Source organism: Leptosomus discolor, chromosome 9 (assembly GCF_034619465.1).
Source record: "Leptosomus discolor isolate bLepDis1 chromosome 9, bLepDis1.hap2, whole genome shotgun sequence".
NCBI lineage: Eukaryota > Metazoa > Chordata > Aves > Leptosomiformes > Leptosomidae > Leptosomus > Leptosomus discolor.
In genome coordinates this window covers 8854979-8880437 of record NC_141399.1, presented here as the reverse complement: position 1 = coordinate 8880437, position 25459 = coordinate 8854979, and the positions used below count along the sequence as shown (strand labels likewise).

At 43.7% G+C, this 25459-nt stretch overlaps 1 protein-coding gene across 12 annotated transcripts in view; it reads right to left on the bottom strand.

Moving 5' to 3' along the window:
• The window catches only part of CADPS (calcium dependent secretion activator), a 220195-nt gene that overhangs the window by 51801 nt on the left and 142935 nt on the right, over positions 1–25459 (bottom strand). For 4 of the 12 annotated variants that reach the window (XM_086470043.1, XM_086470042.1, XM_086470041.1 and 1 more), the window contains 6 exons: positions 19573–19674; positions 18579–18642; positions 17681–17804; positions 15192–15260; positions 14311–14328; positions 4706–4812 (listed from right to left, as the gene is read on the bottom strand). In XM_086470043.1, coding sequence (XP_086326169.1) covers positions 4706–4812; positions 14311–14328; positions 15192–15260; positions 17681–17804; positions 18579–18642; positions 19573–19674 — 484 coding nt within the window. Of the gene's footprint in view, positions 1–4678; positions 4813–14310; positions 14329–15191; positions 15261–17680; positions 17805–18578; positions 18643–19572; positions 19675–25459 lie in introns of all 12 variants that reach the window. The other 8 variants (XM_086470045.1, XM_086470047.1, XM_086470050.1 and 5 more) reach the window with 4 other exon arrangements.

The following is a 25459-nucleotide window of genomic DNA, read 5'->3' as shown; positions in this document are numbered from 1 at the left end:
AAAAGAAACCTCTAGCACAGGCATAAGACTGGAGATGAAAAAGAAAAGACTGGGAATAGATGAATCAGTTCGAAGAGGAATTGCCAGTCAGGGAGGAGTATTTTTTGCAGACTTTAGCAGACATGAATAAGCAGGATGGACTTTCACTTTCTCGGGGTTCAGTTTTGATTCACCACTGAAGAACTGGACTGATGTGCAGAGCAAAACTCCAGCTGCTGGTTCACTTGGCCATGGAAAAGGAGCAGTGCCCCAAAACCAGGTTACTGCCGTGGACCCCTTTAATTCTTCCTATTTTGGCCTGACATCTCAGCTGCCAGTGACATTGGCAGGGGGCCACTGGGACTATTTCCACTCCTTCGTTTCCCCAAAATATAAAGCAGACTGACGTTGCCCTGCTATTATTCCATGAGTTGATATAAAACTGGTGCGAAGACACCAGTGCATAGGTTGGATGTGGCACTGGGCGTTACACGCCCAGGGCACATCCAAGATGTAAAATAACCAAACCAACCAAGTAACACCCAAACTAATCCTAGTATTGAGCTTGCCCTGTGAGGGAGGTGATGACGCGGATGAGGTGGGCTGTGCCGTGAAGGTACCCAGGGGCAGGCTGGGCAAACGCTGTGGCTGGAGGGGCAACACCAGCAGGTTACAGTGTCCCTGGGGTCATGGCATGGGGACAAGGTGGCTACATGGGGCTCCTTCGCCTGCTAACTGCCCCCAGCCCCACGCACGTGGAGGAAGCCATTGGGCACTGCTGCAGCCAGCACCTGCCCTGGGGTGCTTGGAAAGCTCAGGGGCAGCGGGGACGGTGGCCCTGGGCGTTTGCAGAGTTGTTACTCTGGAAAAGCCAAAACCAAGGCAAGGGAGCCCGGAGGGCTGAGTACACGTGGCAACGCTCTTCAGCTCTTCCTCCCACATCTGGCGCTGGTGTCCAACCGAGCACATGGCCAGACCCCTGGCAGTGCTGCATCGGGAGGCATCGAACCGCTGCGAAACCGCACAGGAATGGACAGCATCAAGATCCGGGTCTGCTCCTGATGCCTGCTCAAAGCTTGCCCCCAAAGTGCAGGTGGGAAACCAGTGGATGCTGAGCCACGGGGCTGTGGAGGGTCCTCTTAAAATGAGTAGTGCTCATCTGTGGTTTTCAAGGAGGATGCTGGGGCTGTCCTTGCACTGGTGTGGTTTCTCTGGCTGTACCTCTGCCTGCCAAGGGCCTGCCACGCTCTCTTCCCCATCAGATACTGCCCACCGGTCTGCGGGCAAAAAGCGACTGCTTTGAAGGACTGAAGGCAACCGGCGTTTTGAGGGGAGGGAAAAGAGGGGAGGCCAAAGAATATCTTCTGCAACAAATACCAACATAAACACTTCAGAGACCTGCAATAAAAACCTGATTCCATGAAAAAGGGAAAAAAAAAAAAAAAAAGCTAGTTTTAAGAGAAATTACAAAGAAAAGCATGTGATCATTTGCAGAAAAAAACCATGCCCAAACCAGTCAGTTTCCCTTTTGCTGGAAAAGCCAAGTTTTAGCTCCGTAAGTCTCTAACTTATGTCAGGATCCTCAACCTCCTCCTCCCTAGTCTTGATGAGCAGGACCTTCCCGCGGTGGGAGCAGTAACACCATATTCTGAATATCTCCTTCAAGATGGTAACATTTCATTTATTTACCATCTACTTACCTGCTTTGCTCAAAACACAATGTAAAGGGGGAAAAAAAAAAGTGTGCTTTCTAGCTAAACACACCTATTATTGTATATTTTACACATGGATACACATGTATATATGTATGACCTCAAGGAGTCAAAATACATATATACATATACACATACGTATACATAGAGAGAGAAAAGACAAGTTTAAAAATAGTTGAATGCCATCGTCTCTGGCATTTGTCATCAGTCATCCAGAGGAATGGAAAGGGAGGTGGGAGACATCTGATGGGAGAGATGACACAATGACAGAGACCTCCCGCTCTCACAGATTACAGACGTAGGCACACTGTTTCTGCTGTATTTCTGCCTGCGCTGGTTTGCTTCTCTCTTACGGGTAAGACAAACCCAACTGACTAGATGTGGTACTTCTGTTGTAATGTTTTTTTGAATATTTTCCATGCTCTGAATTTTATTTTCCGGGTTCTCATTAGTGAGTGTGCCTGGATGTCCATGTGGGGAAAAAAGGGACATGTTTTAATTGCAAAACCTGTTGGTTTTCAGTAAATTAAGGCATTTCTTCAGTAAATGGTGCAATTTAATTTTCTACTGAACATCCAAAGTAGATCACAGAGTTGCACCTTGCAGGTCGAACCTTCTCCAGGTGAACGGACAACATGTCAAAAAAACTCTCACCTGGGATAATTTGGGAAAAAAAAGTGCAATACCTCAGTAATTCTCACTGCACAGTGAGAGCATAATATGGCTACAAAGCCACATAATAAAAATCAATGATAAACCATCCAGCCTCTTCTCTCTCTTCCTTTGGGTGCAATTCAAAGTGTGCAGAGAGCTGGCCAACTGCCTGTACACTGCTGAAATGCCACAGCCACCCTCAGGACAGGGATTCAATAACGTACCAACAGTGTGCCGGGCTTCTGGAGAGAGATGAATTTCACCCTTCCAGGTCACCGTTCAGAACAAGGGACCGGGATGCCTCCTATCTGTGTTGGCATTAACCTTCTGTCTCTAATCAAAACCTTGTGACACAAAAGATGCTGGAGAACAGCTTTGAGTCTTCCTCCTGGTGAGGATCTCGGCAGCGTGGCTGGCTGAACGCGACCGGCCCTGTAACCGCTTCCTTCAGAAATCTACTATTTCCAAAATAACCCGCGTTTTAAAAACAGCTCCTTCCCGGCTGGTTGTGCATCCAGCCTGTGCTGGTGATCAGTGGAGCAAAACACTCGTTATCCTTGGACAGGTCACCGCAGTTTGTGCGCAAGCGCAGCGCTCTCAAGCACCCCCTCGCTTTTGCAAAAATGAAGTTTATTTCACTCTTCACCCCGTATATTCTCTCTCTACATATAAATACTGTATATCCAGTACAAGGCACATACAGACAAAACCAGAGGAAGACCACTACCATTCTAGGCACTCGTGTAGTAATTAGTCCATCTCCACCACAGTGTACTAGAGGTCGGGTGAATGCAAAACAACAGAGGTAACAACAGGCTGAGGAGAGAGTCCAGGCAGGTAGGGTTGTGTTGGGATGTAACTGCAGCGCTCGTAAAATATACCCATTGCTACATGCATGGATCGGGCTACTACGCCACGTTTACCCTCCTGTGTCAGGCTACCAGCTCCGCAAGCAGCCGACTCGAAGTTGCTGTTACATTCCTTGGTCAAAGTTACGGAAGCGAGGGCAACCCGGGTAAAATCCCAGTAGGAAACATGGCACTGAGAGGGCATGCACGAAATATGACAGGAGTGACTCGTTTCGTTCGGCTTAGTCACATACCTCTTTCCCCTGCCAGGATCATCCAAGATTGAATGAACAGTAGAAAAACAGGGAGGAAATTTAAATATGCAATCAGGCATTAGTTGGGTGTTGTGGCTTGTTGTGTATTATCAATAAGTTAAATTATACTGCAAATTTAATATACACTGGAATGATTTTTCGGTGATCGTGAAATTATTTATCAAATGTTCTTAATGCAAATTATAGTGACTATATATCAATGGGAAGGAAAAGGTAAAATAGTGAATGAGTGCTACATTACCTACAGTCATAAACAATAACTGTTCCCTCTGAATTTCAAAATTATTAACTTTTCAGTATGTATCCAAGAGCACCAGATTTATAGCGAACTGAGGGCTCAATCCTGCAAATACTCACACGGGTATGCAATGTCACTTGTTCAGGCAGCAATGTCCCAACACGCTGAAAGCTGGACTACAGCCAGCAATGTCAGCTGCCTGTGGGTTCAAGTGTTTCCAGGATCAAGCCTCATGATTTTCTGGTCTATATTTGACTATGACATGGTTTCAGTGGTTTTCAAACACAAATCTTTTCGTTAAAGTGCTTTGAAGAGTTAAGAGTAGTTGTACTAGGCTTTTGATAACTCAAATAATGAGTAACAGAGAATAATTCATCCTAACCTCCGTGACTAGTAATTGAGGTATTCCCAATAAGCCAAGGCAGAAGAGGCCAACAGGAAACCAGGTGAGTTAATCATGTACCGCAGGGGGCCAGGGAAACCCCTGGAAACAACCTGAACACTCAGAAAGGGACAAAAAAAGAATTGTTTTGTTTTGTGGTGATCTTCCTTGCTCCAGCTCTGGGCAGCAGGAGCAGTAAGCTGCTGCAGGGACCCCGCTAATGCTGTCTGGAGGCACAAACACATGACGTTATTTGGAAATACAACCCTTCTGAAAAGTGGAGAGGCTTGCTCTTGTATGTACTTGGTGGCGAATATATTTGGCCAGATTTGGCTCCTGCTGGCGCTGTATGAAAGGCTGCAGACTGACGCTGAGGAGAACAGAACTTAATTAATTCATCCTTTTGCCCTCCCTCCCCTCTGCAAAAGCAATCTTCATGGACTGTATTTTGTCTTCATCTCACTCAAGTACCATTATTTAAGAATACTTTTGGCTTTTAAAGAAGATAACCCAGCACCAGTTGGGAAGACATCACACAAATGTACAAAGCTCCCACCAAGCCACCGGAGCCTGCTGAAGACCTGGGGGACACGACCTCGCAGGGCGCCGCTGCTCACCTCCGCATGGTGTTCTTCGTTTTGCTGTAGGACTTCAATTACCAATTCTGCCAGACGTATTGTATCTTCTAACTTTTTAGCTGGTGTGACTAACCGGCCTACATTCTCTGTAGTACAAGAACTTGAGTTAAAAGGGAGGCAGAATGAAAAGCTAGATGTACAGTAAGTTACTTAAGAGGTTAAAAAAAAAAAATCCCATAATATTCTACAGCTTTAAAGATCTTTTCATGCATATGTTAAATGCTTATATAATTAGTACTGAGCAAACCAGAAAGCCACATTCGTTATTATACTATGAAAATACAGTGCTCCAGCTCCAAATTTCACAATACCGTCAGAGTTGTTCTGCTTTATGGTGAGATGGTGGCACTTTATTAGCTCAAATAAGAACATCGCATTCCCTAGAGACAGCATCTGGCCACTAATATACGAACAATATGTATCCTTCAATGTAGATGATGCTATTATAGAAATCATGTCCATATTATTTTAAAATTCTCTCAAGAAGATCAATTCAAACAAATCCGTCTTTACTTTTAATAAATTGTCAAGACTTCAGCAATTTAAATGTCACCTGCTACTGAAAGCAAGAATTGCAGGTCTGCCTTGCTCCAGGATTTAACTCCACAAGGGTTAAGGAGTTGTGCATGCTGGAGGGAGTGGAAAGTGGTAAATCCCACTAGGCGTTCATAGGTAAGATTTATATGGGAAAAGAGATGCAACTTTACAGCAAAAACCCCGCAAACAAACCAAAGAGTTTAAATCCTGGAGCTTGGTGTTTAGCTATGTTGAGCTATTTTGCAGCGTTTTCTGAAGACTTTTGAAAATAATTAAATTATATTCTTCTAGGTAATTTATATTATTAACGACACATTAAACATCCGAGGTACTAACAATCTGGAACATTTAGCGTATTTCACTAGAAATAATACAAAGAAAAAGAAAACAACCACATTTTCATTGAACAACAGCTTCTGCAGAGCTGGCTGAGTGCAACCGAGGAGGTTTCTGCGAGCTGACACCGCGGCTCGCTTCCCTGAGGTGTGCAACATCTCCCTGCGATGGTCACCCTGAGGAGAAGCAGAGCAGGAAACCTGCTCCCCGGGGATCCACCTATGCTGCAGCACATCACCGTGTAAACTACAGACGTGTCACTGCGGTTAACAACGGGGTGCCCATCCCGGCTCTCTAGTGCAGCTAGGGCAAAGAACGGCATCGCGTTTTGGTAGCTACACCAGCCAATTCACACTTAAGCATCGATGTATATTTTGGCCTCTCCAAGGTATCAAAGCTGGAGAATTCATAAATGGGCTAAGTACTAAAAACCAAACAGCCAAATCAATCTGCAATTAGCAGTGTACAGCAGACTGTGCGTCCCCAGCACAGCAAATGCTAGCAGTGCACGAAGCACTGAAGCACCGGCACTAGCAACTACCCTGGGACTTCCAAAGGAGCTGGCAGCTTGAGTCGTGCCGACACGCAAGCCACTGGCTGGGCATCTCGCTCCAGCCTTCTGCACGCAGCAGCTTTTTTGGTCTTCTTTACTGACGGGACAGAAATCTGTGGTTGCAGACAGGCAGCACCGCTCTGCTCCACGGGGTCACCCAGGGAGAAATCCCTGCCTTGCTGAAGGCTCGTTGAGCTTCAAGGGCTTAATTCTCCCCATCGAAATCTTTCCTGCTCCTAGTTTTCCCTGAATACCTGTTTACAAGTAACAAATTTTGCACGAAAAGGAAAGCCATGTTTTCCAGAATGGCCACATTTGGGTGGTCGACTGAGAGGCACATGGGCTGGTTTTCAGAGGAGCTCAGCAACCCAGTCAGCTGAAGTCTGGCATTACAGGTGCTCAGCTGGGCTGAGAGATGCGACATGGTAAAGCACCATGCAAATGAAGTCTACATTTTTACTGATTTATATCACAGATAGGGGCCTTGGGGGTTTCTCCTCCAGTTTTCCTTTTGTTTTTTTGTATCACTGGAAACAAAAAAAATCCAGGTTCCCCTTAATATAATTTATTGGACAAATACTGAAATTGGAGAACTGCTGGTCAACTCCTCATGCTTTCTTCTATTCAGTCCAGCACCTCACTGGCTACAAGAAGTAGAAACCTCTTCCTTTTGCAAAAGGAGTCCAAAGACATGTCTCTTAGTAAGCTCTGGTTGTTTCTGCACCTCTGAAGCCAAGGGGAAGCTTTTCCATTGATCAGAGCAGCATCAGGCCCATTCTCATTTGCAACACTGATCTGCTCTCAAATACAACTAAAAGACAAAAGTGTTAATAAGAACAACTGCTCAGAGATGCTGTCTTTAAAGAAAATATTGATGCTTATACAACTTTGGCAGCCAGCAGATGTCAATCTTAATTTTTTTTCTTCTTATTTTAAATATTTCCCTGGTTAAGTTACTATACATCAGAATATTCTGCTAAGATAGCTGGAGCACTGACAGTTACATGAAACGTATACGATATACTTATCAAACATTTCATCCAACATCATGTAAAGCTCATACATATTTATAGTTTTCATGCAAAATGTTATGCAACAACAATGTTATTTTGTGCTGACGTTGATATTTGAAAATGTTGCATATGTCAGACATTGCTAGACAAAAAAATGTGGACATTTTGAAATAAATGCTACCTCTAAATCTCTAAAACCTACCACATCGCACTAGGTATTTTGTATAAAGCTGCACATGAGAACTAGCTTTCTACTGCTACACAAGCAACTGCTAGACTAGAAAACCACTGAGTAAAAGGAAGTAAGACTATTACAGTACTTGGCGGCTGTTTGGCCATGCCTTTGAGCATGTGATTTATCATGTTAGTCTGCGTTTGAGGAGATGATGGTGGCCCAGCCGGAGGCTTAGGCTTGGACGGACGGGCTGCTTGTGCATGACGGAGAGAAACGCCAAAAGTAAAGAGACAAGTGACTTCATAAACAGTGACAAAAAGATGGAAACTTCGAAAGGAACACAAGCAGAAATGACCAAATACAAATGGAATAAGCTGCTGGGTTTTTGCTTATCAGTACTTGAAGTATTACACAGTAATGACACCATTTGACAGCACATATTCTAGAAGTCAGCAGATTTGAACACCCTACGGTACTGTGCAATCAGAAAGCTAAAAATTCAATGCAAGTATGAAACTGCACTTCAAGCAGCCATGTGAGGAAACTGAAATAAGTTAATTCAGTTAAAACTCCAATTCAGAAAAGGTGAACTAAAAAAGATGCCTTTAAGTCAGCGCCCCAGTGCTTAGGTACATTTAGCAATAGAATAATGAGCCACAGGAATTAATTGCTTTGCAAATATCAATTACACATTTTAGAATTAAACGTCACTGTTGGTTAAAGGGAGCTATAAAATATTCTTGTGCAATTTAAACATGTAAAAAAATCTGTCACTTAAAAATGTGTGGTTCCTGATCGTTTCCAGCTCATTTAATTATTTTCAACTTGGAATTCTAGTGGCTTTTATATTCTGGGTTGAATCATATATAAAAACTTGCCAGCTCTATCAAATATGTTACTTGCTATTCCAAATGTTAGAATACTGCAATCAGGACTTGACCCATCTGTCATATAGTTTACAATATCAGCATAGGAAAAATTCAAAGAAAATAGCCTTTCCTTTTACATATACTTAGAAAATAAATTATATACTGTGAACATATTAACACAATAGTTTCTATTCCATTTAATAACAGTTCTTAGCAGCATTGTGACTATTTTTAATAATGCCATTTGCAAGGAATCTGGCATATTTATCTGGACATTCTACTGCCAAAAGTCCTTGCCATTTTGCTTGCATTTTCCAGTAGGAAAAAAAGAAATCGGTTGGCTTGTGCAAAGTAGATTTTTGACTGCTTTTAATTCTCACAGAATTATAACACTTATCAAAGTATAATAAAGAATATTCGAGTAAACCGTTAGTTATAGAGTATGAGTTAGGTTGGTTCCCCTCTCCATACACAGAGATAGATATACACACGTACATAAACACACATACAACGCACACACGCCTGCACACACACACACACACATTTTTAGTCTTTTAAGGTGTGTAATGATTTAATTCAGACTCTTAGATTCATGCTACTGGTTTCTAGCTTTTTTTGTTGTTGTTTTTTGATAACAAGAAAAGTAAATCTATTCGTTCATCTCTGGAGACATCCTGATGCTTGTTCAATGTTTACCAAGGGTGGCTTTGTCCCCAGAAACAAACCTCTCAGGCTCAAGTGACAAAAATAACTGGTTTTTGGGCATTGGCCTAATGACTTTCACTCTAAGTTAAAACATAAGCAAGAATTCAATTTGGCTACTCACTGATGGCTCCTGAGCTCAACATGCAGATGTAGGAAGAGTGCTTTACTGCCCATCGTTCTGGAGAGCAGTTTGTGCCAAGGTCCCCGGGTGGGAAGTGACCGTGAGGAGAGGAGATTGCGCATCTCCTCCCACCCGCATCTGGCAACCGCGTGGTGGGAACCCCTCACCACCCAGGGGAGTCCATAGGGCTCCAAAGTTGGGAGTGTCAAAGAGACAGGGCTCCTCCTAAGAGCACCAAAGCCAGGGGAAAAGCCCATCCCACTGCACCCCTCAGTGCTGTGACCCTCAAGCACCCTTAAAGAGGAGTCCAGCCCCTGCATCCTCAACAGCTACTCATCCAAAAATAGATCCCAGACTTAACGGACATCCAGACTCCATAGTGTGGAACACCGCACTGACTTGTGCAAGTGTTTTGTGCCGTAGGGAAAAGTCACTCACAGAGAAGGAAGAGGAGGAAAAGGAAGAGATGCAGCAGCACTGGGACTTCACGAATTGCTAGGGCAGCGGGTACAAAACAGCTTGGAGGAGGCTCCTGCTGTGCAGTTGTCAGCACAGTGCCCCAGGGTGGTTTTCCCTTCTCTGGGAGGCCTGTGAGAGATCCCCTCCAGCACCTTACCTCCGCTCCTGGCATCTGCCCATCACCACCAGCTCTTGAAAACAAGCTTCCACAAGGGATTACAGCAGGCTAAGCAACAAACTCTTGATGCAGTTCTGATCTGGCCCAATCTGCACCAATATTCAGCTCTTTTGTTCATTTAAATTTTTCAGACCTTTGCGTGACAGCTGTAAAACCACCTGGAGTCGAAGGAGAGGAGAGGAAGAGTTCCCTGCCTTCCTGGGGGCTCTGAATGCCTTGTGAGCCCTGGCCCATGCTTTTCTTTGTTGCCTCTTTATTGCAAGAAAATTTGAAAGGTTAAGGTCTGGCTAAGGAAAGTGACTAATTTCCTCTGTAAATTTAAACAGAAATGGGGCTGTGACTGCAATGCCCCGTAAGGCACTGGAGTTTACATGCTTCTCTGGGTCCAGGTCTCAGAGACGATACGTGAGGTCTCTTTCATGGGGTGTCTCGGTTCCTGCTTGGAGCGAGGGAGATGTGTAAGGCTGGATGGGTTTTACAGCACTTGCCAGCGATCAGCTGCAGCGTGTGTGGCAGGGTTTGTTTCACTTGGCTTTTCTTTCTTCCCTGTCCTTTTCCTCTCTAATCCCTGGCCACAGCCAGTTTAGCATCAGAAATGCTCTTGTATTCATTGCTCACGTGTGTCAAATAGTTAAGATTTAAACACTTCCCTTACTTAAATCAGAGGCAGGAGCAGCTCCTTCCCTACTCACAACCTGAAAAAGTGCTTTCCTGGACAAATTTCTGCCAAAGGTTTTTACACTTCTGCATGGTACTTGCAAGTAAAATACTTGCAGAAACAAAAATTACTTGGCAAATTCTGTGGTTGTGCTTGCGATAAGCTTCAGCCTGTAATGAGTATAACAGGTATATTAGAAAATCCGTGCTACTTTGGGTATGTATATTGCATACAGTTCACTGTGTGTGACTCTTCATGGCCTGGAAGATTTATCTGACTATGTATTTCTCACTCAGCACCATGATTTTTTCTATATGAGCTACTGACACATCAGCAACAGTGAGAATTACACTTGCAATAGGAGAATAGTATTGTTGACTTTTCATGTTTTTTAAAAGCGTAGCCACTGACTCAATGATTTTCGTGTAATAATTAAAAATATACGACCCCTGCCAAAGGCTTTGGTATGCAAGTGTTAGGCGTGTGTTCATTTGAGAGCCAATCACGAAAATGACAAAAAAGAGCTGCTGTTCTCAAGATAACTATAAAGAATAATGGACTCAGCCTGAGGACGAGCAAAGCAGCCTTTTAGTGTATTTGTGAAATGAATTTGCGTGTATCTGAAAGGGATTGCAGTGATGATATAGTTTTTTCTTTCAAAATAAGATGCGTTCTCTTAAAAGTAAGAAAGATTCATAGAAGTATGCTTTTTTCAACTGAGAAAGAGACTCTAATTCATCTCTTAAAGCTCACCATACTGAAAAGAGAATTGATCTCCTGCCTTTCTGATGATTATTCAGCCTAGTGCGGAATTTTTGCGTGTCTGAATTACACGCCTCAGGCAGCAAGTTGCTCTGCAGTTGGAAAGAAACTTGTAGAAAGATAACCACACAATGCAGATCTTTGTGATTTCTGAAGCTCTTGTAATTAACCTTCATAATGCTTGAAACACTGTCTTTGAAAGGGCAAGAGGAAATCTTGAAAGCTGCATAACAATTCTTCGTCAAACACAACTGAATGCCACTTCAAGGATGAAACCAATAAAGCAGCAGCTCAGCAGTACACAAATACAGGTTGAAGCTATGCCTCACTTAAAGTGCATGATTTATTAATGACTTCAGTCTCCACTCACGCATGCAAAGACGGATGCTTTTATACGTTTTGCATCCACATTTATTTGGGTAATGTAATTATATTTTCTTTTTAGGCTTTGTGGTTTATCACAAATGCTGGGAGTGATTGCCTAGCGGCGGCTGGGCTGATAAATCACACAGGACCTCTCCTTGACTCAGACCAGGTTAATCAACAGGCAGCTCAGCTCCTAATCTTTCAGTGCACTCGCTAAGAGTTACGGATACGTGCACAGAGCTTCCAGGCTGAGATCCAGAAACAGAGAAGGCGAGTGACGTAAAGTGAGCATGGGGACTGTGACAAGGGCCAGTACGGATGCCTTGAAAAATACCACTGCTCCTTAACAACCTGCTGTACGGCTCTAGTCAAAAACTGACCTCTTCTGCACCCACTACCTCAGCTGAGGACGCCTTCCACGCCCGCTGGATGCAAGATGCTCCATGGCTGGTGCCAGCTGAGGCTGACACAACCGAAGCCGCCGTGCTCAGTCCCTCTCCTGCGGGTGCACTCAGGTCCCCAGCCTGACACAGGCACCTGAGAGATGCCTGCTTCTGCAGGGGCACTGCAGCTGCCCCTCGCTGCTTCGTGGGCAGCACTGACCCAAACACTGACTGGGTTTTGGCTTTGCACCCACCCCGGCACCACCACTGGCTGCGTTTTCGAGGGAAGTCAAGCTTCCCCACCAGCCTGGAGGGACAGATCTGGGGAGGGTAGTGCATGCCAGCGACGCAGCGTGGTGAGATGCTGCACCTCCAGAGCCCCGCTTCCCTGGACAGGGGCTGGGGAGGCTGCGGGACAAGAGAAAACCTGGAAATTTTTGATAGCCCAAGAACAGCTGGACTTCAGTGGGTCCATCTGCTCCCCATTTACTTTCCATGTGCAGTCCATGCCCCATTGCTCTGCCGCACCGGCACTGAGCAGCGAGAGCTGCCTCCATCCCCACGTCTCCTTCACTACTTCTTCGCTTCTGTGCATCAACTCAGCAGTATCACAAGAAGCTTCTCTTTACAGAGACCAAAGCCAAATCACAATATGAGAAATACTCAGTCTGAAAACTAAAAAAAAAAAAGTCTCATACGAAACACAATCAATTGTTAAATTGACAACTAACGCCTTGGCTGGCACCATCTCTAAAGCTGCCTGTACCCAACTCCAGCAGCGCAAAGTGGCACCTGTGTTTGTGGGATCCCTCAGTGCCACGGCACTCCAACAGAGTGCAGCACATATCACAAACCCTGTGCTTAAGGGATGCAGAAGCGAGTCTCTTCTAACAGAACGATGGATTCCCGACTTATATAAATGAGCAGACAAACACTTATTAAAAGGTTGCACTTATTAATCTGAGTGTTAGTAGTTTTGTCTGATTAATAATTGAAGCAAGTCATTCCTTTTCAGTTGTTTCAGCGCAGTGTTCTATTTCAAATCAGTATTTTAAAAGCAAGGCAAGAGACTACACACTTTTCAGGAGAAAGGACATCAGAGGGTGACATTTGTGTGTTTAAGAAGATGTTGGTTTTAGTATCTTATTTTTATTCTTGCTTCTGGCAAAATAAACAAAAAGTCAGGCTAAACTCCAGTCACTTTTGACTCCACTTAAGCTGAGGAACTGGTTTCAAGTTGAGTCCTGCTGACCTTGCCTGAAAATTTTTCATTTAAGACAAGAGGAGATTTGTGGGCATGAAGCAGCAGAGTTGCAACTCCTGGTGTCCTTTCACTCGCTCCAAGCATTGGGAAGAAGCAGTTTTATTTTTAAACAAGCTGGGCCATAGAAACGTCCTTCTGCATTTCTAAACTGTAAACATGTGATGAGCCTTTGCCAGCAAGTGCAATGCTCAGCGCATTTATTGTGCTTAACGTCTAACAGGCTGCGCTCACTTTAATCCGCTGTATTAATGGTAATAGCTGGGATTGTTCTATTTGCTATTTGTTTATCTGCACTTCTCACAGCCATAAGGAAAAATTGTTTTCCATTTTCTAAATATTTATTGCTATCCAAAATGAATTTTACTGTCATGCAACAGCTCTAGATCATGGGCCAAATTTGAGCTGTGGGGGCCTGGGGAAGCCAGGGCAGAACCTGGCCCAGCTTCTTGTACTGGTTTTTAAAAGCAATCTCCCTTTGCAAGAAGAGTTGAAATCAACCTGAACTCCCCTCTCCTCCACAGAACAGAACAGTCTACTCACAAAAAGGAATGAACAGTTCAAGCTTCAAGGACTTTCAAACTAGGACTGTGGGATACAACAGAAACGAGAACAGGGGCTGCAGAGCTCCACCATCCCTTCTGAAGAGACGGGCACTTGAGCTGAGCCTTTGCCTTGTTACACGTCATCACAGATTATAAACGAGAGACAAACACAACTTCTGTCCCACTGGATCGTTTGTTACACATCAACAAAAAAATAGGAAAAAAAAATAATTAAAAACCCAGTCCTCCCATCAGGGCATAAAACAGAAGATATGAAAAACAAAAATGAAGGTTAGTTTAGTTACACATATGCTTATTAGGTGTGTTAAATTAATGGCCAAATCACCAACATGTTTTCACCCACAATGAGCTGCAGTTCTTATGGAAAACAAGAAACTTTCTCTTTACAAAGGCTAGATTGTCCTCTAAAACTGTCTCCTAAGAAGATACTATATTTCTATAAGGTATTTCTAATCTACACTCTATTCTAAGGAAGGAGGAAAAGGAGATTACGCAGACAGCACAAATTAACTCCTTAAGTATTAATGCATCTCCATTTTCAGCCTGAAGGAGTACATATCTTAAGGAGCTATGGAAAAAATAAAACAAAATAAATATAACTCAACAGTCCTAACAATTTATAATGCATATACAATTGTTCACCTGCGTCCTTTTGATTCTCTATATGAAAGAGAGAAAGCAACAAGGAGAGAAAAGAGAGAAACAAGAACAGATATGCAGGATTAATGAGCAAGTGGACCGCACAGCCCCCCAGTTATGCGTGATATATGACATTTGAAAAGAAGAAAAGTTGCCCCATCTCGCCCCCCGCCCCCCCCCCAAAGCATGGGGTTACCAAAAGAAGCTCCTTTCACGGAGGTGCAAGAAAACGCTGCACAAATAGAAAACCAGAGGGTGAGCTCTGAGGACACAGAGGGGATCTCCAAGTGACAGCGGGGCTGGGATGTCCCCTCCAGAGCTCGGTGAAAAGCAGTCAGTAAAAAAATCGAGGAGCAAGTATAGCGCATCCTTCCGCTCGAGAGCTAACAGACAGGAGACATGTAAGATCTGATGTACAGAGAAAGGACAGCCTTATACGATCTTATACACAGGGTTGGGTAAAGATCTTGTACGCAGGCAAAGGGATGGCTTTTTCCAAGTGTCCTTTATCTGACCTCTAGCTCACTTCTCCCCGACGTAGCTGCTACCTTTTGATTGTGTACCAGTGACAAGCACTTTACAAATTGGGGTTACACAGAAGCAAAGTAAAAATGCATTCAGGTCACGGACATAAAGAAGAACTGAAAAAACTTACAGACGATCTGAGTTTATCACAAACAGATGGGTTAATTGTCTAACCTGGTTTAGGCTGATAAAAAGTGACTGGACTTCTCACACTGGGTTTCACAGACAGAAGCAACAGACAAGCCAATGCTAAAAGACTTGAAGCAAGGAGAGTGAGTTGGTTTGGATCTGGACTTTCTTGAGGTAATGAAAACAGAAAGAGTGAGGACAGCATGGAGAGGAGGGTGGTAGGTACTCACGAATGGTTAAATCCATCACTTGAGAGGCCAAGCAGAAGACAGGATGCTCATACATTTCTCTCTTTTTCCCTATAAAAGAGGATTTGGGCATGCAAGAGGCTTAGGTCAGAGGTAAAGAGGTTATAGGCTATAGGTCAGAGGAAAACTTTATATTAGGTTAAAAGGAAAGTAGCCGTAGAGTATTTTGGGATACACACAGGATAAACGGAAAGAAAAAAAAAAGAAAAAAGAAAAAAAAGGAGGGTTAAAATTGGAGATCTACCGGATTAACCATTCAGCATGCCCATGAGTCACAAGAGAGGCTGTGACCATGACACTAGAGGTTTGCTCTGAACTGTTTGCAAGAATATAATGATCAAAACGTCATGAATAGAGGGAAATAGAATTTCATTGGTTTAAGGCTCCGAGATACTAAGGATTTCAGCCTTCAGTATCTAAGGCTTTCACAGGTATTTCTTCATAAGCATAGCCTCCAGCACTGCTGCCACTGATTTGGTTCTGTGTCTCTGACAAAACTTTCTTAAACATGTGGCTATTCAAAGGTCAGCTTTCAAAAGCAAAATTTCAAAGTCATGTACAGTGCACAGGAACACATCTCACTGAGGCAAATTTGTTATTTGTTCTTTTAAGGAAATATTTGAACATGTAGTGGACTATGCTCATGAGAGAAAACCTGATGCATGCAGCTGGCGGATGTTGGGTTGTTCGAATTAACAATCCCAGCATGCTTGGAAATTGGTGTTACAACCACTTTTATAGAGATAGTATCAAAAAGTGGCTGTGGCCAATCACGGATAAAGGAGAAGAAAAGCAGAAGAGAGCAGGTAGTGTGGAATGAACTATTTCTCTGAAAAGGTAGCTGGAAAAAAATAGGTTTGTTGCTTCAAAGTATTCCCAGACCTAAAAGTCACAGTGCAAAAAAGAGGGCAGATAATTAACACAACCAAGAAGAATTGAGGCACAAAAGGAAAAGTACACACTAACTGTTCTACTTTGGAAATGAATGCATTTTTACTTACAGATCATAAAGTTTGTTTTTGCATAGATTTATCTGAAAGAAGAGAGCAAATCTTACCAACGAGTTAGTGATATTTACACAGAGAACCTAAGGGAGCCAGCCCTGGGTAGAAGCATCCATCAACAGAAAAGCTGTTTTGATTCTCAGTCCTTCTCCATCCTCATCAAGTATATTTAAACATTGCATTTTACAGAATACACCAATTAAAATATCCTGTGAAGTTGAGTACTTCGACAAATTGCCTGATAATACAGTGCTTATGAAACCTTCGTCCCTTCTCTATTTTTGTCACTCATTACCAAGTCAAGAGTTGATAAACATCCTTTTAGTGCCCAATTCTTAAGTGTTTCTCACTGGATGCATAACAATGAATTCATTACCACTGGTACACAATTTGCATCGTTAGACAGAAAAAAAATGGAAAAAGAGAGGACATGTCATGTACAGAACCTGGACAATTTGTCGTATAATAACCCAATTTTTCGTGTAAACAAGAACTAAGAACAGATCAAAGGGAGTTTTGGTTTTTTGCTTGGGTTTGTTTTTTTTTTTTTTTCTCCTCTCAATATTGTCCTAGAGGCATACAATGATAATCTCAGCTGTGGGAAAGCTTCACATCACACATGACAGAAACCCAAAGTCTACAGCAGAACATACCATTCATCTGGAACATACAGGTTTAAGCAATTGGGAACTCGGATAAAGTTGGGTAGGAGTTTCAAGTTGGGAATAGCAGCCAACAAGGTACCAACGTAAACTGATTAACATGTAAAGAACGACTGGATCGTAGAGCTTCAGCTAACACATATCCTCGAGCAAGCTTTAAAATGTCTTTTTGATGGCTACATGTGTCTCTGGTCACTGGTTATTATTCTCCCATAACTTAAAAGGTCAATAATATCAGCTATGCCAGATTTAGAGTGACAAGAAAGAAATCTGATGCAAGTACGGGATCACTGATCAATGACTGCTATGCAAACTGCAAAGACAATGAAACACTCCCAGAAAAAAGACATTTTAAATTGGCTACAAATGATTAAGCCTAGATTAAACAGTTTTTCAGCTTCTTATTTTTCATTTGTTTCCTGAACTCCACTGTCACAAGCAATTAGCTGCACTATACCTTCAGCTGCAAAGATGACATCCCAAGTACTTCTCAATTTGTTTTCTAAAACCACGACATGAGTCTGAATACTACACCACTGGCCAAATGCACTAACGATCAAAAAAAAAAAAAAAAAAAGCTATAGTTCCTTTTAACTGTTTCCTCTCTTTTCCAGAAAAAGAAACATTTTGCATAGCTTCCATTCTTAACTGCTTCCAAAGCCAACACCACAAAAATGATTCAGAATCACATCAGTTTTATTGACAAGTGAACAAATAGCAAATGAGCTTCTTTTAAATAGCTCCCAGCCACAGTTGCCACCTAGAAACATAACAAAATTGTAATTCCACAAAGAAAGAGCCTTACCTTCAATTTTGGCATACTCTGATAGTCGAGTATAATTGACTAGAGCTGCTTGCTCCAAGCATTTACGGATGACTGTTTTTACCTCCTCTTGAGGGACCGGAGTAACTATGTCTTTCATCAGAACCTTGACACAAGAAAATCTGATTTGTTGTGGCATCGGGCACACAGAACTGCTTTTCTCCAAGCCCAGCACATACATCCATTCCTACAATCATGCTGTGCGGCTCTCGGAGTATGCGTACAATATGCAGGATCCACTACAAGGTCACCTTGGCCAGCTTGAGACGTGGGACCTACCCCTGTCGTATCATTCCCCTCCCGTATCTATAACCTACAACATGCCCTGCAATCAGTGCTTCTGACTTTTTAGGGCACGACATTAAGATCTATCACAACTTGCCCAGCGCCAGGCACTGTTACGCCCGTCATAGGCTCTGCTGATTGACTTGGGTTTAGGTCTGGGCTTGGCCATACTGTGGGTTAGCAGAAGTGAGAAGGATGTCGGAACAGCAGGAAGGCTGAAACAGGGATGGGGAGGGTGATGGTGAGCAGGTTTCATATGTCTGGGGGGAACAAGTCTGCATTGAGAGGGGAATTTCACCGGACAGCAGTCAGGCATCACTTATAAGGGTCTGTGGCACAGATGCTGGCCAGCGAGATCCTCCACCCCTAACTACCAAGACAGAAGCAGGCTGTGCTGCCCTTAGTGGCCAGGCTACACACTCGCCTTCGAGCTGAAGCAGGAGAGGTAACAACCCCACCTAAACCCCCACACCTCAATGTAAACTGTCATTAATTTCATGCCCTATGCAAAACCAACAGTTCCTCAAGCTTTTATAGATGGAAGAATACATGAATACAGGTAATTGTAACTACTCTCTGTTATTCTTATGCTTACCCTTTCCAGCAGCGATAGAGTAGCTTTTAGTGCACCTTCTGGACGGCCAAACGGAAAACAGTACCTAGAAAAATCACATCATGTTACCATCAGATCAGGTGTATGTGAACAAGCCTTTCCAGAGCTATAAAGATGCTTTCCTAAATATGCCCAAGCAATTCTCTAGTCCCTCTGCCTGGGATGAGCAGTCTTACTACAGGGTAACTTTCCAAAAGGGTTTGATGGTGTGGACACTAAACCAGCAAAACAGAATACAGGGCAGTAAGCTGATAGCTGTAGCGGCTTATTAAATCTGGGTGTCACCTGCTGAGTTTTTAGATCTCCTAGGAGAGAGTTAAATATCGTCTTGTAAAAATGGAAAAAAAAAAAGCCCCTCTGGAAAGGACATTGACTTCCAGACGGAGACCCGGCGGTGCACCAGGCTGTAGGTATCCGGCTGAACCAGCCACTGTTCCTGGCAAGTGGCAGCTCCAAGGGGCTCCCGCGGGGACTCGGCGTGCGGATGCACATCACCCGTCTGCGTGCAAACGTGCACAGCCTGCCCGGGACCCGGCTGGCGTGCAGGGGGCAGCTTACCCCTTTTTGTGGGGGCAGTATCCATCCTTTCTAGACCGTGACATTCCTGTGGAAAGCCTTGCCTGTCTGAATACTAGGGAGAAGGGAAAATGCATGGGTAATAACTGAGCAGAGGGGAACAGAGAAATATCAGGATAAGGGAATTTTTTTTTGGTGTTGAATTTTAGAAAAAATCCACAGCATTACCATGCCTATGGGTGCAAGATGGTCTGAAATATCCTTTAAAGGTTATACATGTAAAATCACTTGCCAGCTACAAACATGCTACAGTGGAAGCTTCACTGCCCAGTGCAGGTCTGTGCCACTCAGGCAACATTCCCATACGCATTCAAAACCTGCCTTTTGGCTTTGCTGCTTACGGGAGGGAGATGGGAGGAAATCAGTCCTCTCACATTCAGCCTGGGCTCTCTGCCTTTACCTAAAATGTGTGATCTGATTCTCCAGAAGCAAACGAAGCCGCTCTTTGATCTCTTCGAATCGCTCTTTCTCGTCTACGGTCACAGTTCCTATCCCGTCAGGCCTGGAGAAGAAATACCACGAATGACTCAGACTCCACCTCGCCACCCTGGTAACTCATCCCCACAGCACATAGCACGCTGCCCTTTCGGAAAGGGACGTCACCACCTATGAGAGCCACGACAGAGGATGTGCCACACTGAGACACGGGTGGTCAAGGCAGCATGACTGCCAGGGTATCAAAAATAAAGAAATAAAGAAATATCCTCTCTCAGAGAGATAATCTGGATGTGGTGCCCCCTCCCCTTTATTTTTACTGTGATAGAGAAGTTGGAAAAAGCAGAATCCCCTTTTAAATATGACAGGGAGCGCAATGCCAGCTCTCACTGCAGGATTGGGCCCATTGCTGGCAAAATAGGGACTGAATTTCTGCAGAAAAATTCGGCTGGTAATTTCACACAGTTCACAGTATAAAAGAATATCGACAACAGGCGTATGTACAAACAGAATATAAAATTCTGCACTCCTTCATAACCGCTGAATCACCCCATTATAGCAATTTCTTGAAGTGAACCATCTTCAGTACATTCTGCTGAAATGTGCCTAGAGAGTGACATGCATTTTGTATTTGAAAATGCAATGCCTTTTTGGTCATTTAATTTTAAGTTACAAAAATTAACGCATTGATACAATTTATCAAAGATTTTCTCAGACTATTTCTGACACTTTTATATTTCAGGAGTGCACAGGAGTGCATTGTGAGACACCCAGGTCCTGCTGCCCTGGGGTATTTCTCATCTTTCACAGAGCACAGTGTGCAGGCGAACCCTGCTGAAGCTCTCCCGGGGCTGGATGATGTGGTGGTCCCTGCGCTCTTCCACCCTGTACCTCTGCTGATGCCAACCCACCCAAGAGCCGAAAGCAGCAATCCCCTCCTTCTCACCCACACGGAAAAATATGCCGTGCAGCAGAATCCTGGGCGAGAGGAAAGAGCGAGTCTAACCCATCCACCAAAACCGGCCAGGCAGACAATCAACGGCACCGCTTCCCGTTGCCGGTGAGCAAAGCCTACAGCTTTGTGTACTCCTGGGCAGCTCTGCCAGCACAGGCGCTCTTTAGGTAATGTAAGATGTCTTAAAATTGAACAAATGTTCTTACTTAAAGGCCTCCTCCAGTGTTCAGCTTAAGCTGCATAAATCCGCAGTACTAGACTGGTTTGGCTGTACAAAAGACTTGGCAAGGGATTACAAAGCTTCTAATGAACCTCCTGTCAGGGGTTAATTGGTTGGCTTTATTTTCCTCTTAAAGAATCAAAGGCCCTAAACTTTAAAAAAAAAAAAAGCTATAAAAAATTTAAAAGCTATAAAATCCGTACAATCACTTCTCCTTGACCCTGCATTCAGTAAGTTCTTAATATCATAAATATGAACTCTGATATTCCCACACAGGTGAATAAACCATTAAAATATTTCAGAAGAGGAACTTGCAAACCGTACATGATATTTACTGCAAAATTTTAAAGCTAAATATACATTAAATACAACTTGCAACATGGACACAGAAAAAGACTCGAATATCAGGGGATGTATTTAAATTTAAACAACATTTAATCAGAAATCTTTACTTGATTATTTGCCAAATTCAGTTGTGTATTAAGGGGAAAAAAAAAGAAAAAAAAGATTTAGGTTGAAACTTGGATAAAATGTCTCAGCTGGGGAACACATTTCATAAACAATTTTGGAAGTATGGATCTGCTCTCATTAGTACCTAATTAGGACTAGTTATTTTGAAGAAATGAGCAAGCCACCAAAAAACCAAATTAGATGTCAAGCAAAAATTAATGTCTGAACATGCTTAATATATTTTTATTCCAAAGTTCCATAAAATATTTAGTATTCAGAGACGTTCATGCCTTTTGTGATGCTGTGCACCTCACAGCGCCTGGTTTGCTCCCAAGCAGAAGAGCAGATCATTCAAGGCAGACTGCAATAAATGCCGTACATTAAGGGGCAGGGTTGGAGACCTCATTTGACTTTTGGCATTCAGTTCTCCCCCTGTACCCATAACAGCTCACAGAGTGTCACTAGGTTAATTGTATCAGTGCTGACAAACGAGGTGGGAAAAGCTGCCTGCCCTGGCAGTGATTTGCTGATGGACTGGAAATGGTCTGAAAGTTATGTTACCCTTTGCTGGGTCAATAACCTCAACTGGTGAGATTTAATGGCAGGATCTGACAGCTCGGGTTGGGTCGCAGCCCCTTCACACGAATCGCCGTTTCTCACTGTATTCAAAGGGCTTCAGCTTTGCCAGAACCAGTTATTTAGCACTCGCCACATAAGGACTCGCGGTGGACACCCGAAATGGGCTGATGTGACAGCATCGGTCACATTGTGGCTGGGCAGCAGTGGGTCTGGAAGCATCGCTTTGAAAACACTGGTCCTCCCAAAGACAAAGGGTGGGCTCTGAAGAGGGAAGCTCTGACTAACGCAGCTCTCGCCCAAGTCACAATGCCCCAAGGGATGCCAACCCCACCACTGAGGCATGCGTAGACCATGTAGGCTTAAGCCCTTGGTCTTTGCCTTTCTTGGGGTCTTTGTGAGCCAGAAGGACATCAACCTGCTGGCTCTGGCCATCGTTCCCTCCATGCAGGGCCCTCAGGGTGTAAATGCACACTGCTCTCACGTACCGTGCTACCGCAAACTTGAGACAATCTACAGGTCAGCTGTAGCCATTTTCGGAGCAGCGCGGATGTCTGGAAGGGCCTGCCAACCGAGAGCCATCACCATGGCAAGGACTCCCTTTCTCACCCAGCTGTGGACTATATCGCATCTGACATGATGAGCATCTCTTGAATCTACCTTTCAAATTTTCGGCAAACCATTTTCTCACTGTCCTTCACAAAGTTGACATTTTCGGCAGCATGATAGGAAAGATGTCATGTCGGCTGCTTTTCAAGTTGTTGTCACAGTGGTTAGCACCAGTTCTGTCATCTTTGCTTTCCTCACAATCCCCCATCTTGAGCCATGTCACAAATAATAATACTTCCAATGTTTTTGTCAAATTTCAAATAGTATAACCCAGCTGCACATCTTCAGATTTTCTAGTTATGTTAATCTTTGTTGCTCATCTTCCCAGAAGCTGAAGCATTAGGAACTCATTAATTAGTGACAAATGCAGGATATACATAGAACTGGAAAAACACTACCCAAAGCCTTGCACTTAATTTATTAGCTCGATAATTTTGAAACCTAATTAAATATTCAAGTCAAATATACTTTGAAAATGTAATCTTTTTGAGGGAACATATTTATTTTCCCTTTTGCAAGAACGCAAGTGGTATATAGCTTCGCATCATATAATTTAAGATTCACTTCTGTGCTCTAGACAATTCCAGTACATGGCTGATAGGGCTGAAAAAAATCCCCAGGAGAAGCTCAAGTCATACCAGCTTGTTCTGATGCTTACTGGCAATTTTGTTTCCAGCAAAGGTCCCCAGCTCAACTTTGATATCTGCTATTTGATCTCACGGACAGAAGCACCGACTCCTCCAGCGAGCAGCATCTCTGCAGCAAGGCTAGCTAAAATGCAGCTGGAGAAAATGGATGTTCTCACACGCAATCACTGTAACACTGAAGCAGTGGTGGGGAACGAGAGGAGAGCAAAAGGATGAAAGAAAGCTCTGGATGTACATGGTATATACAGATGCATGAGGGACAAAATGGGTTTGGGTCTACGAATTTGGGTCACCAAACAACATAAACATCTCCATATGTGTGGAGACACAATTTCATCCAATTCTCTATAGCTCCTGCTCGTGGACACCTGAGGTGTATGGCAGAAGTTGTGGGCATCGGGGGAAGTAGAAGGGCAAAAAAATAAATAAGGAAAACTTTAATTATAAGTAAACAAGTTTCAGCTCACTCCTTCTGCTGCAGATTCGCTATGTTGGCTCTAAACTAGTAAATTCCCACTGTAAATTTTTCAGATGGAAAGTTTTAAATGCTGCTTTTCTAATCCCCCCTTGTTTTTAAGTTTCAAGCCACAAAAACAACAACATCAACAAAGCAGGTGGTGAAATTAAAAAAAAAAAGGGTTGCAATTTAAACAGCAAAAATGATAGTCCTTGTTTGGCTTAGATGGTTTGTGCAAATTCCAGGGTTAATTATAAATTATAATTAGGACCTGTGATCCTAAGGCCACTGCTTTATTCTACAAGCCCCGCCTCCCCCCATGCCCTTTTCTAATTATACCCAGTGCCCCCAGGGCTAGTTATGCTGCTAAAACAAATATATCAAAATGATTTTTTAACAAAGACTAATATATGAAGCAATAGCATGCATTTGTATGCAATTATAAATATACAGTATAGCTCCAGTGGGTTAATCTCTTTGACATAAGCCTGTGCGAAATACCATGGCGGCTTATAAATGAAAAGACATATCATCTTTTACACCTTTTATGTTTAACTTGTCTACACTTTTTTTTCACTTGGGAAAATATTGCTTACACGTAGCAAACAGATCTTTGCACGCACTGTGAGCCCTGGCATGCAGAGCCAAGGAAAAAAAAACAATGTCAAAAACTGATGCAAATAATTTGATTTTTTAAGTAACAACTCAAATATAAAACACGTGCTGCCTTCAGCTCCCTTGCTGGTTGCCAGGTGCAGCACATATGAGCTATACAGTAAACATCGATGATTAGTGCCTTGGACGGCATGTGTCAGGATAGGCTTTCACAGGATCCCTCGCAGAAAGACTTGCCTGCGCGAAGCCCCACCGGTTGCATGGGGACTGGCTCTGGGGATGCGGGCAGGACCACAGCTGCCTGCCCAGCGCCTCCTGCGTGTCCCCCAGCAAATCTAACCTGAAAAAGCCCACCTGTTCAGACCCCCTGGAAAAAAGCTTACTCAGCCAACATCGATTTCCCCCAACTCCCCTTCCTCCTGGGAATTCACACCGTGCACGAAAAGCCGGTTGAAAGCCCTTTGTTCAGCCCAGCCCTCCGCCTGCTCTCCTGGGCGCTGCCCCAGCCGCCTGCTCAAGATGTCACGGAGCACGGGAACCATTTCATCCTCCCAACTCCTGTCTTCATTTCGCTTGGGCTCTCCTCCACGCCGCAGCGCCGAGCCAAGTCACGGCTCGTCGCTTCTCATGTGCGATCTGCACCCCTGACGTACCGCGGCTGAACCGGATGGTTTCTGAGCACTGCCATCCTACACCCATTGCAATGAATCACGTCAGCCGGCCGCACAGAGCTGGTTATCTGCTGGTGGCTGGCAACCCACCGCCCCTCAGCACAGACGCCGGATCCTATCCGACAGACAGCCGTAACGCACGCCGTGTCACCGCGGACTCATCACGGGGCAGGTCGGGACACGGAGCCGGCACCTAACGAAAGGTTACGGCACTAACGCCCTGACAGATTTTAACCTGCCTTACTGCAGCCAGGGCGATTCATCTGAATGAGGTGTGGAAACTAAATACAAAGTACTACGGGAAGCATATGAAGATACTGTGATAAAGTGTTCACATATTTACTACTTCTTTTAAGGGACCAAATACATCCTGTTTTGTTTTTTTAGCGAGCTGTATGGAAATCTTGCCTTTATGTGAAACAGCCAGATACATATTAGAATACAATGCAAAAATTACAAATATGTTATGCAGGCTTTTCAGTTCCTTGAGCTCTATGACAATAACATAATTTCTGTTGGCTTACAGTTGTAAAAAACTAATGAAAGCTAACGCTAATGTTAGCTAATGAAAGAGCTACTTCTTGAAAACAAGTTTGATGCTGTAAAACGCAGCTTATAGATGAAAGGGCAAGTCACTGATAGACCAAATTAA